The sequence below is a fragment of the Tamandua tetradactyla genome, chromosome 1, assembly GCF_023851605.1.
Source record: "Tamandua tetradactyla isolate mTamTet1 chromosome 1, mTamTet1.pri, whole genome shotgun sequence".
NCBI classification, from domain to species: Eukaryota; Metazoa; Chordata; class Mammalia; order Pilosa; family Myrmecophagidae; genus Tamandua; species Tamandua tetradactyla.
This window is the reverse complement of record NC_135327.1, coordinates 224,632,181-224,648,105: the sequence shown is the minus strand read 5'-3', so window position 1 is coordinate 224,648,105 and position 15,925 is coordinate 224,632,181. Positions and strand designations below refer to the sequence as shown.

At 40.9% G+C, this 15,925-nt stretch overlaps 1 protein-coding gene across 1 annotated transcript in view; it reads left to right on the top strand.

Annotated features, from left to right (window-relative positions):
• The window catches only part of MYO3A (myosin IIIA), a 241,079-nt gene that overhangs the window by 118,182 nt on the left and 106,972 nt on the right, over window positions 1-15,925 (top strand). Inside the window, exons 13-15 of the mRNA XM_077153504.1 lie at window positions 1,733-1,935; window positions 9,446-9,544; window positions 9,636-9,750. Of these exons, the coding sequence (XP_077009619.1) occupies window positions 1,733-1,935; window positions 9,446-9,544; window positions 9,636-9,750 (417 nt within the window). The remainder of the gene's footprint in view (window positions 1-1,732; window positions 1,936-9,445; window positions 9,545-9,635; window positions 9,751-15,925) is intronic.

Below are 15,925 nucleotides of genomic sequence, written 5' to 3'. Positions count from 1 at the left end.
AAGATTAAAACGCATTGAAGACTCAGATAATGGTTAGCATTTTTTAGCAATAAAGTATTTTTAATTAAAATATGTACATTGTTTTTTAGACATGTTCTAGTTTGCTAGCTGCTGAATGAAACACACCAGAGACATATTGACTTTTAATAAAAGGGGATTTATTTTGTTAGTTCTTCAGAGGAAAGGCAGCTAACTTTCCACTGAGGTTCTTTCTTACGTGGAAGGCACAGGATGGTCTCTGCTGGTCTTCTTTCCAGGCCCCTGGGTTCCAACAACTTTCCCCGGGGTGACTTCTTTCTGCATCTCCAAAGGCCTGGGCTGAGCTGCTGGTGCTGAGATGAGGAATGCCGAGCTGCTTAGGCTGTGCTGTGTTGTGCTCTCTCATTTAAGCACCAGCCAATTAAGTTGAACGTCACTCATTGCAGCAGACACACCTTCTAACTGACTGCAGATGTAATTAGCAACAGATGAGGTTCACATACCGTTGGCTTATGTCCGCAGCAAGACTAGGTATGCTTACCTGGCCAAGTTGACAACTGAATCTAACTAACCCAAGACATAATGCTATTGTTCACTTAGTTGATTACAGTATAGTGTAAACATAATCTTTGTATGTATTGGAAAACCAAAATATTCATGTGACTTTATTGTGATATTCACTTTATCGCAGTAGTCTGGAACTGAACCCACTATATTGCTGAGGTTTGTGTGTATCACTTTAAGAAAGCAAAGTGGGTGAATGCACACGTGGAAGGTTGTAACATCTGTCAGTATACTGAGAACATGCTCCCAATGCTCACACCTCACAGGTGCCTACCAGGAAAAGTGAGAGAATCTGTTACAGCCAATCCTCATTATTCATCAGTTCCATATTTGCAAATTCACCTACTCACTAAAATTTATTTGCAACCCCCAGATCAACAGTCATAGTCCTTTCATGGTCATTCATGACATGTACAGAGCAGCAAAAAATTTAAGTTGCCCAAAGTACACATTCTCAACTGTTTCAATGTGCCTTCTTCTTTCAGCTGCCATGGTGTAAACAAGTGCCCTTTTCACAGTATATTTAGTGCCATGTTTTTTGCATTTTTGTACCTTATGTTGGTGATTTTGCTGTTTAAAATGGCTCCAAATGTAATGCTGAAGTGCTGTCTAGTGTTCCTAAGTGCAGGAAGGCTATAAGATGTGCCTTATGGACATGCATTAGATACAGCTTCGATCAGGCAAAACCTGTAGAGCTGTTGGCCATGAGTACAGTGCTAATGAAGCAACACCTCATTTCATGAACGCCAGTTACCTGCCTCCAAACACGATTTATGATTAAACTCATTTCAATTTATGTTCAGTGGCTTTGTTTAAATTGTGCTGAAATGTTCTGAAGGCAAAGATACCGTTTCTGGGTAGGGTAAATAGGGGTGGGGGTAGTCACTAATAGGCTGGTAAAAGAGCATCCTAGGGAAGTGCAAATTTAAGGAGAAGCAAAAGATAACATGGTGTCTTTAAACAGAAACACACAAAATCAGTGCACTGATTGATTGACAGAATGCTGTCAATTATTGGAGGCTTGCAGAAACCTAACCCCTAGGAGTGATGGTTTAGTATTCACTAAGTCAGTATTCACTTTCACTTGGACTCTATAGACCATAACTAATGACAATGAGAACCAACTATATATTAAAAAATACTTTAGATATATATTTATTTTATATACTTGACATTTTTTCTCTACTAGGCTAATAACAGAACCCTGCAAGAGAAGATTTTACAAGTGAACAATTTGATCGAAGCCTTTGGCAATGCCTGCACAATTATCAATGACAATTCCAGCCGATTTGGAAAATACTTAGAAATGAAATTCACCCCTTCTGGAGCTGTAGTAGGAGCACAGATTTCTGAATACCTTTTGGAGAAATCCAGAGTTATCCATCAAGCTCTGTAAGTTTCTATCAAATAGTCCTATTTTCTGGAAAACATAAACAAAGGCAGTGCTTCTGTTTTAATAGTTAAATGTCTTGTTCATTTGACAAAATAGTGTGAATCGTGTACTGTGTACAAGGTCCTTATTATTAGAAAAAAAAAAAGACAGCCATCAGCACTGTCTTACTCTCAAATGTGTTACCTCCCAGGGACATGTTAATAAATAACTTAAAAACAAAAACAAAAAACCCTCCGATTCCAGATAAAAACCTAAGGCCAAAACAGACATGCTGACAAGGTAAAATCAGAATGAGAAGTAAGAGAGAATGTTTTTCCCTGACACAAAACTAGTATGAAATTTAACTAGAAATAACTAGGTCATTTTTTTTTCCTTTTACATGCTGGGTAAATACACCTTTGTATTAATTCTGTTCCTCCTGTGTTCATATATGAAGGGCTTAATGAGAGATTCAGGGATGGGCTTTACTGCAAGGGCAGTTATGTTGGCTGGCTGATTTCAGGCATCAGTGTTAAGTCTGATGTTTTGATGTTAGCTTGAATGAGTTGAATGAATTTCCTTTTAGCAGTTTTTAGCTGAATGACCAAGTTTTTCTCTTGTTCTAATGATTCCAAAATATCTTTGTTTTCCTTGAGGAAACTGTAGTCACAAGGTTAGATTTGTATCCTGGTGGTTTTATATATATAAATATATATATATATTTAGAGATGTTGGGGTTTTACAGAATCATTGTACATCACACACAGGGTTCCATACACCATCCCATCATTAACACTTTGCATTGATGTGGAACATTTGTTATAACTGATGAAAGCACACTTTTAAAATTAACTATGGCCCATGGTTTAACTTAAGGTTCACTGTGTAATGGAATTCCATGGATTTTTTTTTTAATTTTATTCTAGTAACATATAACAAACTAAAATGTCCTCTTTTAATCATAGACAAATATATAATTAATTCCATGCTGCTAATTACATTCTCAGTGTTGTGCTACCTGCTAACATCTCTGTATTATTGTAGTGGCATGCCATATGTTAAACTCGTGAAAGCAGAAGGCCTTGCTATGTATTAGTACACAGTGACTTAATATAAGCACCATCAGATTTTCCACTATTCAGTTTATGAGCAAACTATGAATCTAAGTTGCATGAAGTCCAGCTGCTGAGCTCAGCCCTCAATGTGGAAAATTGCCCTTTCTTTCTCAATTCAGGGTATGTACAGAACGATTATTAGACAAACATGGTTTTAAATCGAAGCCCCCTTGAGTAAGATATTTAAACCTCACAGACCCTTATAGGATCCTGGCTTTGCAGCTTACTAAGTGTGGGAGTTGAAACAAGTTTATATAATGCTCTAAGCCCCATTTTTACCATCTTTAAACTGGAAATCGGAACAGACCCTGCCTCCAATGCCTGGAAAGGGCTTGGCGCGGGAACAGCCCGCAGGAGGAACCGGGGAGGGTGCAGCAGTGGCGGTGCTGAGAGCAGGGATGAGTCGGGTTGCCCGCACAGATTCTGGGCGTCGAGGCCGTTCAGTGAAGGGCGCTGCTACAATCGCCGCGTGCCCGTGGGCCCCACGCTTGGGGCACGCGCCGTGGCGGCACCCTGTCGCCCTCACCTGGGGGGACCTCGGGAGTCCTGCGCAGAGGCGGTGAGGTAACTGTGGTCAGAACTCCAGGCCTGACCTTTGAGAAGCTCTTGGAGGCGAACTGCCCGAGACCCGGCTGCAGCCGCCGGGCGGCGCGGCGACAAGGGCCGCGTTAAGTGCCACGGGTGGCGGCCATCCAAACAGTCTTACTGGTTCTCAGTGAGGTATTTGCAGGCTGCGTCAGTCCCGGGAAGCAGCATAATTAAGGCGTGCTGTGAATTGGCGAGGCCTTTTGTCCGCCGGCCTCAGGAACTCTTCTAGTTTTACAGCATGGTTTCTTGGGGAAAAAGCCTCGGAGTAGAGCTCGGTTGTAATTTGAAACTAGCTGCCTTATCATGCATCATGAAAATGATTTTTCCATCTATTTTCATTTCTTCTTAATTTAACTGAATTTTTTAATTGCAGAGAATGTTTTTTTGTTTGAAATCTTTGGAAATGAAAATATCAGAAATGTGATAGAATTCTTAGCAGATGCTTTAAAAAAAAAAAGCTATGAATTTAATGTCTCTATTAGCCCAGCTCCTGGCAGGAAAGAGAAAATTCAAAAGAGTTTACCTGGGAGGACTGTTTACAGCCCCAAGTGGCATTAAAGGATCCTGAAGGGGTGGCGAGAATCCGTGGGTGAAACACACTGAGACACCCTTATTCCAAGTGTGCCAGGAAGGGCAACGGCACTGCGGAGGCTGGGGAAAGCTGGAGTGGAGGGACGGGGGGCTGCAGACCCTAGCAGGGAGAGAGGGCTGGGGGCCGCCCCCTACCTCCACTCTCCCACCTGTGCTTCCTATTGGCCAAACCCAGCTGAAGGAAGAGAGCAGGGGAGCTCAGGTGTTGCCCTGTATAGAAGTGAGCCTTTGGGGTCACAGGGCAAGGCCAAGAATGGAGGGACTGAACCTGGCCAGGTGGTTGTGTTAAGTGAACTCATCTTTCCTTTTAGAGGACTAAGTTCTCTCCTTTTCTCACCTCTGCCCCTTCACCCCACCCCAATCCCTGAGCGTATTTATCTCTGTATTACCTTTCTAGGGAGGCTGCAGTTACAGAGCTGATGACTCAATCAAATCCTTTCCTAAATGGAGAGGACTGCAAAAAGAAAGTTTTTAGAGAGGCGATTTGATTTCAAGACGAAAATGAACATATTGAAGTCAATGCTACATAATTCTCGTAAATGCATATTATAGGTGTTTCCACTACAGCTTTATCCTGTTACTGCAGTTCATTTCGGCCGGCAGGGATTGACTTTCTCTCACGTGCCAGCACTTTGCTAGTGTTTATAGAAGATGTGAAGGAAGGGGCAGACCTGGTGCTATCAACTGTGAAGGACGCGAAAGTAGGATTTCCAGCAATTACTCCTGACTAGGTGCTTCCATTCTCTCTCTTTCTTCTTATCTCTTTTCAATAACAACAAAGTATTATAAGCTATTATCGTTATCTGTTTATACACGAGAAAACTGAGAGACCAAAAGAATTTTAATAATTTGTCTAATCTCAAAAAGCTAGTAAGTAACTGATTTTGGGATTTGAATCCATGTCTTCCTGTCTGATTCTAAAGTCCATCATTCACTCACTCACTCACTCACTCATTCATTCATTCACTTATCCAGTTGACAAATGTTTATTGAGTGCTTATCATGTGTCAAGAACTGTACCAGGCACTAGCGATCTAAAGCTGAGAAGGGTGAAATTCCTGTGTTAAGGCAGCTTTACTGTCTGCTGGAGAACTTATTCCTTTGCTTTGATGCAAAGCTTGCTGATCCCCTATTGGTTTCTAGTCCCTCAGCAAAGAAGGAAATAAGTTCCTGTGCTGGTTGTGAGCAGGTAGGTAGCAAGGGAGGGGAACTGAAGAGGAAGGATTATCTAGGGGGACAGAGTCTAAGAAGAGGGAACAATAATGAAAAACCAAAGGCCCCATTTCATGGATACCCCTTGAGGCCTGAAGGATGCAAAGCTTCAATGTTGGCTTTCCAAGCCTTTGGCTAGCCAGTTTGTCAAAAATTCCAAGGTTTCCGAGGTGGGTCAGGCTGCATCTGGGTGATGGCTTTGCCCACCTAGGATGCACAGGTGAGCCCCAGGGCACAGAACAGAGGCACAAGCATGGGAGGTCATTGCTACAAATGGCTGAGAGGGGCTCTGAAGCAGATTTGGGCGACCCACGACTGGGATGGGGACAGAGTCAGAGAAGGATGACGTGGTAGCTTGCTGAGCCCCTGGGACCTTCCAGTCACCTGGGCAGCTGTGCGGTGTTACAGGACTCTGTCTTGCGACCCTCAGCTTTAATGTAGTGAGGGGCAAGACAAGAGGTGGGCAGTCTCCGTGACTGTCTTCTTCTCTTGTTTCTTCAACTCTGATTTTTTTCTCCACTGAAGGTTACTCTGTTTCCCATAGCATCTCCAGGTCGTGTCAAATTACAGTTCTCTGGAAATGTAAACTGATAATTAAACAGAAAACTGTTAATTTGTGTCTCTGCATTTATGAGTCACTTCTCTAAATTGTACACTGCGTCATTTAGTGTTAAAGGTATGACACATAGAGCCATCAGTGTGATTTCATTAGAACAAAGCAGATGGAATTATATGCCATGCCAGTCTCAGAGAAGTTCTGTTGCTTCATGGTGAGAAAAAATAAGAACGAAATTGAACTTTTAGTTGTGCTGTATCCTCCATCATCATATAAAATGTTAGTGTTTCATTAAGTGTGTCATTAGATGGAGGTGTGGAAGTGTAAAGATGACCAGTTCTGATCCACAGGAGGTGCTGGGTCTCACTTTGGAATTGAACCCTATGGCCCCCTCCTTTCTGGGACCCCTCATCTCTCCGAATTACCATGACTAGATTCTCCTGACTCCTCTCGTTCTTCTCTGAAATTTTCTTCCATGACTTAGATTGATCCATCCATTTCTAAAATCTGTAGTTGTAAGGTTCATCCTTGGGCTTTTCTTTCTCTCTATACTCTCTCACTTGACAATCTCTTCTGACATGATGGATTAAACAGAGAGCTCTGTGACACTGATGCCCAAAGAGGCACTTCTCACTCTCTCCCAAGTTCAGATTTTCCATTTCCAACTACCTGGATCTCCTGTTGCCATGTCACATTCAGCTGAATGCACATTGTCCCCAAACTGTTTCTTTTCCCACAGGCACATTGTTGTGTGAATGGAAGCATCCTCCCCTATTTATGTAAAACCACCAATTCTCCCTTCATGCTCCTTGTCTACATAGTGGTGACACTGTGTTGAGTTAGTCTCTACAGTAACTCTAGCTCCCACCCTCTGCTTTCTTCTTCATCTACTGCTATTTTGTCTCAAGCCCTCATCACCTTCAACCCAGACATTTAAAAAATTTATATTTCCTGGATGTTTCCAAGACCTAATGGAATTAAGCCTTCCTCATCTCAGAGGAGGTCTCAACCCCACAATGCATGCTAATCAACAACATTACCCTTCCTGTTGAAATACAACAAGAAAGAAGAGACTTGCATCAGTCGTGTTGCCAAGCAGTGTGCTTCCACACCTAGCATTTTTCTTAGCTAACCTTCAGAGAAGACTGAACAGAGTGACAAGTCCTTGGATGGGTACCAGTATCAAACCTTGACCCTGTGATTTTAAACACAGGGAGGGTGTGGTTGTGCCTTTAATGAACTTAAGTACAAGCTACTGCTGCAACAGTTTGGGCAGGACCTTGAACCAAAGCGAAAGCTTATTAAAAGAAATAAGAAACACAACTACAGATGTCTTAAATCTCCAGACATCTTTTACTCCAGCACTGGAAAAGTTAATATATGGGGACATCTGTTAGGAATATTTAAATTACCATTGATTCTGCGGCATACTTAAAGAATAAATAATTTCTAATGATGGAAAAGTAAACTTTCCAACTCAATTGATATTATATGGCAGACTATACCAGAGGAGAAGACCTAGGAGTGTTTTCAATCCTTTCTTACCTTTTAAGTAAATACTTTATTTAGCATTACGCCCAATCAAGAAGCATGCTTTTCTCTGTTGCATATATTTCACGTGGAAAAACATTCAAAGGCTCCCTTGCTCAAATGAAAACACCAGCCTAGTAATGTTATGCCTCTTCTGGAAGTAGTTTCCTGACTCCCTAAGTTTACTGATTGTTGTAGGTTGAATTGCGTCTCCTAAAAGGACATGCTGAAGCCCTAATCCCTAGGACCTCATAATGTGAATTTATTTGGAGATAGGGGTGTCACAGTTGGACTTAAAATGAGGTCATTGTAGCGTAGGGTGGGCCCTAGTCCAGGATGACTGGGGGCCTTATGAGACGGGAGGACTGGGCACAGGCAGAAGATGAGAGGAGAAGGCCACCCGCGACCGAGGCACCAAGGTCCGGTGCTGGCTGGGAGAGCGCCGGGGAGCAGGTGCGCGTCGCAGGCTTCAGAGCCAGCACGGCCCCCACGGGCCCGCAGCTCAGACCTGGGGTCTCCAGAGCTGGGTGGGAGGCCCCCCACCCCCAACCCCGTTTGTGGCACTCTGCCACAGTGGTGTGGAGTGGGGAGGGCAAGGGGTGGGTGGGAGGGGAGACCGGCTGTCCTGGAGGGGGGTGATGAGAGCAAGACCCTGGCCTGGCCAGGGTGCAGGGCGGGAGCAGAGGAGGGCCCCCAGGGTTCAGCATCCCACCGGCAGCTGCTCCCATGCTAAGGCGGGGTGGGGTGGAGGGTGGTGCGTCAACTGAAGGAGGAGGGACGTAAAGAGAAATGAAGAGAGCGAGGCTGCAGGGTTTCAGGCGTTGGAATTAGTTTGACCCCTGTGAGAGGGGAAAAATAAAAGGACCCCCCACCCAACCCCAGGAGCTGGTGATAATGGACTGAGGAGTCAGGTGTGCCTTTAGGAGCCCCTAAAATGGGGAGGGTGAGAGGGGATTGCCACCAGGCAGGTACAAAGTCCAGTGTCTCCCAGATGGCCCCCAGTGTCAAGAAGCAAAGCTGGGCTGAGGGGGCCACAGGGAGCAACGCAGAGCTCAGGGTGCTCACCCTTCTCTTCAAGGTAGAACTTGAAGATCTCCAGGAGAAAGCGTGATGGATCCCAGGAGCCCGCCGGAGTGAAAGGAGGACCCAGGGGTGGAGGGAGCATTAAGGCCCCAAGAGCTAATGGGGAGCTCCTTGAGCAAGAGCCCACCTTGCTGTGGCCCACACTTTCTTCATTGGGGTGTTCCTGCCTGCTGGGTCTGGAGGTGCTCTTTATACAGGGACCCACAGGGCCACAGGAGTTGAAACTTATAAGAAAGAAATCATCCCTACGGGTGAGAAAGCTGAGCCCCAGCAAAGCACAGTACAAAGGTAGCTAATGACATTGGCTTTGGAGTCCACCAGACCTGGTTTGAGTCCAGTTTGGCTCCCGTTTCTGTGGCCTGGGGGGATCTGAAAGGCACTTTAAGCCTCAGTTTCCTTGTCCATAAAATAGGGAATCCATGCCCTCCTTTGGAGGTAGGCAGGTCCCTGAGATAACCTCCCACTTGTCACAGCTGGTGTACTCTGTATATCATGTATTTGTGTTTGTTTATTCTGTCTGCTCCACTGATGGTTAAACTCTCAGAAGTCAGAGATTTTTCTGTCTCTTTTGCTCCAGTGTCCCCAGTGCGGAGACCGTGCCCGCTGGTCACTCTCAGATAGGGGTCGGGCGATGCCTCTGACGTGCTTACACTGTGCCTGGAATGTGGTGGGCTCGGGTGGGGTCAATAGCGACAGCAACCACAACCACAAAAAGTCAGAATCCAGGATTCAGGGAGCCCACGCTGGCACCCCCGGTTGGCATCGTTTTCGTAATTACGTTGCCTAGTAATGTTAACAACTAATAAATATTCCTACTCATCACCAAATTGACATGTTCTTTTATTTGGTTTTCAGTGGAGAAAAAAACTTTCATGTTTTTTACTACATCTATGCTGGTTTGGCTGAAAAGAAGAAACTAGCCCACTATAAACTGCCTGAGGATAAGCCCCCCAGGTAACCCAGCAAGTTGTACTTTCAGAAATAATACTTTCACTTTCCCCTCAATTTTAGATTTTCACTGTTGCTTTTATATATATTTTTTCAGGTATCTACAAAGTGACCATCTCAGAGCTGTGCAGGATATGATTAATAATATTTTCTACAAATCCCAGTATGAACTGATTGAGCAGAGTTTCAAAGTCATAGGTTTTACAATGGAGGTGAGTATGAAAGAACAATTGAACCACTGCGAGAAGTATCTTTTTATCATCACTAATCATAAGAGTTAGTGTTTGGTAAGTGACTAATATGTGCCAGGCATTGTGCTATGTGCTTTACATGGATCATCCCATTTAATTATTGAAACAACCTTACAAATAGCTAGAATTACTTTACAGATGAGGAAACAGTGGCTTTGAGATATAATTGGATTTGGTTTTGTTCTTAATCATTTATTGTACTTACATGTTCATCCCCATATGTATAGACATATATATATATATATAATTTTACGTAAATGCATTGATGTGATCACTTTACATGTTTCCTTTAACTGTAGTCTTTTTAAAATAAGACCTTGAAGATGCAATTTACATACCATGCAATTCACCCATTTAAATGTACAGTTTCACAGTTGTCAGTATTTTCACAGACTTGTGCAACCATCATTACAGTTAATTTTAGAACATTTGTACCACTTGGAAAAGAAACCTCATACCAATTAACGGTCACTCCCCTTTCCCCCACCCCCCACCCCTATCCCCAGCCCTAAGGAACCATTAAATATACTTTTAATCTCTATAGATTTACCTTTTCTGGATATTTCATATAAATGGGCTCGTATAATATGTGGTTCTTTGTGACTGTGTTTTTTCACTTATCATATAATATTTCCAAGGTTTATCCATATTGTAGTATGTATCAGTACTTCATTCCTTTTCATTATTCAGTTGTATTCCGTTGTATGAATGTACCATGTTTTAGCTATCCATTCATCAGATAATGGAAGTTTGAGTTGTTCCCACCTTTTAGCTATTATGAATAATGCTGCTATGCGCATTTATGTGTAAGTTTTTGTGTGAACATTAGTTTTCATTTCTCTTGGGTATGCCTAGGAGTGGAATTGCTGTGTCATATGTTAACTCTAAGTTTAATTTTTTGAGGAATTACCACTGTTTTCCAGAGTGGGTGCACCATTTTACATTTCCATTTGTAGCAGATGAAGATTCCAGTTTCTCTACATCTTCCCTAACACTTATCTGTTGGTGTTTTGTTGTTGTCATCGTTATTCTTTATGACAGCCATCTTAGCGAGTGTGAAGTTGTGTCTCATTGTGGTTTTGCTTTGCATTTCCCCGTTCCTAATGGTGTTGAGTATCTTTTCAAGTGCTGATTGTCCGTTCGTTTATCTCCTTTAGAGTAATGTCTGTTTGGCTCCTCTGTCCATATTTTAATTGGATTATTGGTCATTTTTTTGAATTGTTAAAGTTCTTCATATATTTTAGATACAGGTCCATTATTGGAGGTTTGATTTGCACAAATTTTGTCCTGTTCCATGAGTTGCCTTTTCACTTTCTAGATGGTTCCTCTAGGCACTTCTTTTTTTCATTTTGATGATGTTCAGTTTATTTTTTCTTTTGTTTCTTGTTCTTTTAGTGTCATTTAAATGAAACTTTGCTTAAACCAAGGTCACATAGATTTAGCCTGCATTTTCTGTTAAGAGTTTTATAATTTTAGCTCTTGTGTTCAGGTTTTTGACCCATTTTGAGTTCCTTTTTGTATATGGTGTGAGGTAGGGTCCACCTTCATCACTCTGCATTTGAGTATTCACTGTTCTGCACCATTAGTTGAAAAGTCTGTCTTTAGCCTATGAGTTGTCTTGGCACTCTTGTTGAAAAACAATTGACCACAAAATCAATAGGTTTATATCTGGACTCTCTGTTCTATCCCGTTGGTCTGTATGTCTTTCTTTTTGCCAATACCACAACATCTTGATCACTTTGACTTTGTTAAGTTTGAAATCAAAAAGTGTGGGTTCTCTGACTTTGTTCTTTTCCAAAGTTGTTTTGGCTATTCTCAGTCCCTTGAATTTCCATATGAATTTTAGGATCAGCTTGTCTGTGCAGTTTTGTTTTGTTTTTTTTAACTTCTTTCTTGTTCAGTTCACCCTGTCCTTTCTTACCCCTCTTCTACCCACATCTACTCCCTCTCTCTTCCCTCAGCTAAGGGATATTAACAACCTAGTCTCCCTGCTCATAAAGTCCTACTTACAAATGCTCACTCACAAACATATATATCTGAAGAGATTGCTGTTTTATTAAAATGGGATTATATTACACATACTTTTCTCTATATTTTTTTCTTACTGAGCAGTACCTTATGAAAACCCCTTCAAATCATTTTTTTTTAACATGGGCAGGCACCAGGAATCGAACCCAGGTCTCTGGCATGCAGGTGAGAACTCTGCCACTGAGCCACTGTGGCCCATCTGCTTCAAATCATTTCGTATAGCCCTAAATCAAACCTCATAACAGAAGCATATCCTGGCCATGTACCACCATAATTTATTCCACCATGCAGCTATTCCTGGGCCTTCCCCACTAGTAATGTTTCCAGATCTTTACCACCATGAGCAAAACTAAAGTTATATCCTTATTTATTACTGCCTTTATTTCTACAGAATACAGCCCAGAAGGGGGATTTCTGGGTCAAAGTGTGCATGTATGTTAAATTTGAGTAGAAATTGCAACATTACTTTCCCCAAACCCTAACATTCCACATTTCCACCAGAAATATATGTGAATATTCCCACCTACCTCCAATCCCTGCCAGCAGTGTGTTGCAGCTTTTTAAATATTTGCCAGTCTGATGGGTAAAAGTAACATCCCATTTCAACTTTGCATATCTGTAACTGTGAATTTGAACGTTTTCACATTTATTTGCCAGCTGTTTCTGTTTGCTCTTTGTGAATTGTATATTTATATATTTTGCCCATTTTTACTGTTACTCCGGCAGTTTATGTAAATTTCTAAAGTACTCATTGAATAGTGGAGGTACTATATTTTTCTATGATTTATGTTATATTTTCCCAGCTGTATAGTTTTGAATGACTTACTTTATTTACTGTATCATTTTCCATTAAACATTTTGTTTAAATTTTTTACATTTAAACAAGTTTATCTTTTGTTATGACATCTGGGTTTCTAGTCTTGGTTAAAAAGTTTTCTTCTGTCCCTAGATTGCACATGTAGTCTTCTAGATTTTCTTGACACTTTTAAATATATTTATTTTTAATTCACCTGAAATTTTTTTTTATATGGTGCAAAATGGGACACTTTTATTTTCTTCCACATGAAGAGGTAGCTACACCAGCACTATTATTAGTAAATACTCCATACTTTCCCCACTGGATTGAATTATCATATATGAAGTCCTTATATAAAACGGAATCTATTTCTGATATCTTGATTCCATTCACCAATTTGTGTTTCTCTATTCTATATGATACTCTGTTGATTTGATTAAAGTGGCTTGGCAGTATGTTTTTTAATATCAAGTAAGGCAAGTCCTGCCTTCACTCTCTTCATTTCTTTGTTCTTCTTTAGCTTTTGTTTGTCTATATAAACTTTAGGCTCAATTTATTCAATTCTCTAAAAGCCCAGTTGGAATTCTACTTAGAACTGCATTGAGTTTATATATTATTTTTGAGAGCATTCTCAAGTGTCTTCTCATCCAAAAACATGATATGCCTTCTTATTTGTTTAGGTTTTGTTTTGAGTGCTCAATAATAAATTATACTTCTCTTCCCTAAGGATTGTGCTTTGTTTTTAATTTATTTATATTATGTTATGGTTTTGATGTTATTCTAAATGGAATATTTTTCTATTAATAGAACTTTTTAGATACTAATATCATCACAAAAAAGAATAGTTTTCACCTTCTGATATTTTATCAACCATAAGTTTTTTATGGCCACTTAGATCATCTAAGACTTAGGGTTTAATCAGTATTAAATAAACAATTATACCTTGCCTCCCTGTCTAATTTCTGATTTTAAGTAAAATGCTTTTAGTGTTTTGCTATTATTTGTGATAGAATCTTTATCATTATTGGGTAATTTCCATTTATTCCTGTTTGACTTAAAGTTGTTATTAGGAGTGCCTGCTGAACTTTATCAAATGTCTTTTCAGCTTCTACTGAGATAATCATATATTTTCTTTCTACAGTTTGATACCTCACATTATGTTGATACAATTTTTAATATTCAAACATGCTTACATGCCTGGAATGAACTCGCTGTAGTAAACCGTATTATTTTTGTTTGGTTGGTTGGTTTTTATTTTTTATTTTTTATTTTTATTAGAGAAGTTGTGGGTTTACAGAACAATAATGTTTAAAATACAGGATTCCTATACAACTCTCAACACCAACAGTTGCACTGGTATGTAAATTTTGTTACACGTAATGATTGCATGTATTTGCAATTCTATTATTTTTTTATCAGTAGTTACATTTGTTACAACTGATGAAAAATATTAAAGTAATAGTATTAACTGTCATCCTTAGTTTATGTAGGGGTATTATGATGGTTAGGTTCTGGTGTTAATTTGGCCAAGTGATGATGCCCAGTTGTCTGTCAGGCAATCAGTGGCCTGACCATTGGTACAAGGATATTTCATGGCTGGCTGATAAACCAGAAAGCTGGTGTATTAAATCATCAATCAGTTGAGTGCATCTGTGGCTGATTACATCTACAATCAACTAAGGCTTGATTGTAGATGTATTGAGATCTCTCCCAACAATGAGATAATCCAATCACTTGAAGGCTTTTAGCGAAGAAGAGACTGTTTTGCTACTTCTTCAGCCAGCGAGCCTCTTCTTGGAGTTTATCCAGACCTTCATGAGAGCTGCCAGCTTCACAGACTACCCTAGGGTGTTGGACTCTTCCATTCCCATGGTTGTGTGAGACACCCTTATAAATCTCATATTGGTTGTTGTTTCTATTTTTCTAGAGAACCCTGACTAATACAGGTGCATTTTCCCTATATTCCCAACCTGTTATTTTTTTATGCATATTGTCATGGTCGGGTTTGTGTGTCAACTTGGCCAAGTGGTAGTATCTGTTTGTCTGATGGGGCAGGTGCTGGCCTGTCTGTTGAGATGAGGACATTTCATGGAATTAAATCATGATCATGTCAGCTGCAAACACAACTGATTGCATTTGTGGTCAGCCAGGGGCTGTGTCTTTTGTAATGGGTGGTGCTTAATCTAATCATTGGAAGCCTTTTAAGGAGGATTTAGAGGAGACAGACTCTCTTCCTGCTTCAGCCAGCGAGCCTCTCCTGTGGAGTTCATCCAGGCCCTCCTTTGGAGTCTTCAGCTTCAGAGCCTGCCCTGTGCATTTTGGACTCTGCATTCCCATGGGTACATGAGACATATTTACAAATTTTATATTTGTGAGTGTTTCCTGTTGATTCTGTTTCTCTAGAGAACCCTAACTAATACAACTTGGTACCAGGAATGGTTCTTAAGAAACAGAGTCTTCAAAATGAGTTTTTATGAATGGCTTTCTACTCTGACTAGACTCAAAGACACTAAGAAATCTGATTCCCATAATTAGAATGACACTCCCAATCCACGGAGTGAGTTGGCAAAAGAGATATGGTCAAAATATCACCATTTCATTCTCCTAATTCTTCACTTGTATGAAGCCAGGCTCTGGGGGATAATGTTTTTGACACCTTTTTGGAGTTTTTTGGGAATAAGAGGTATAGAGATGTTCACTCGTTGTTGTTAGATACACTGGCTACATTAAGGAGTGAAAGGGATGGGCTTGAGGCTTCAAATGAAAAGCTTAAGCGCCGTCTGACAGATGTAGAAGTTTCTGTGAGTATCCTGAAGGAAAATCTTATTTCCTGTAGCCATAGACTTGAGATCTCTGAAAATCAGACTCAGAATCTTTTTGTTAGAGTAGCAACTTTACAACATAAACTGAAATCTCAGTGTTGCATAGGGTCTGCTGTTAAAGTGAGGGTATTGATTGGAAAGCAGTGAGACCCTGAAAAATGGGATGTGACATATGGATTGATAATGATGTCGGGGGTGAGGTTGAAATCCTAGGTCATGCTGAGTCTTCTCTAGATAACCCTGTAATAGTCTGTCCTGAGGACATAGCCGCCCCACCTCTTAGCCTGCCTTGAGGAGTTAGCCACCCAACCTCCTCCTGAAGGGATTAGCCCTAGAGTGATTAATCCTGTTTCACCAAATGAAACTGCAAATGAATGCCTTAAAGCAAATGGCTTGGAAGATATTTCTAATTCTTTTCATGACCCACCTCTACCACCCTTCATTTCTTCCAGACCTATAACTAGACTAAAGTCCCAACAGGCCCCTAAAG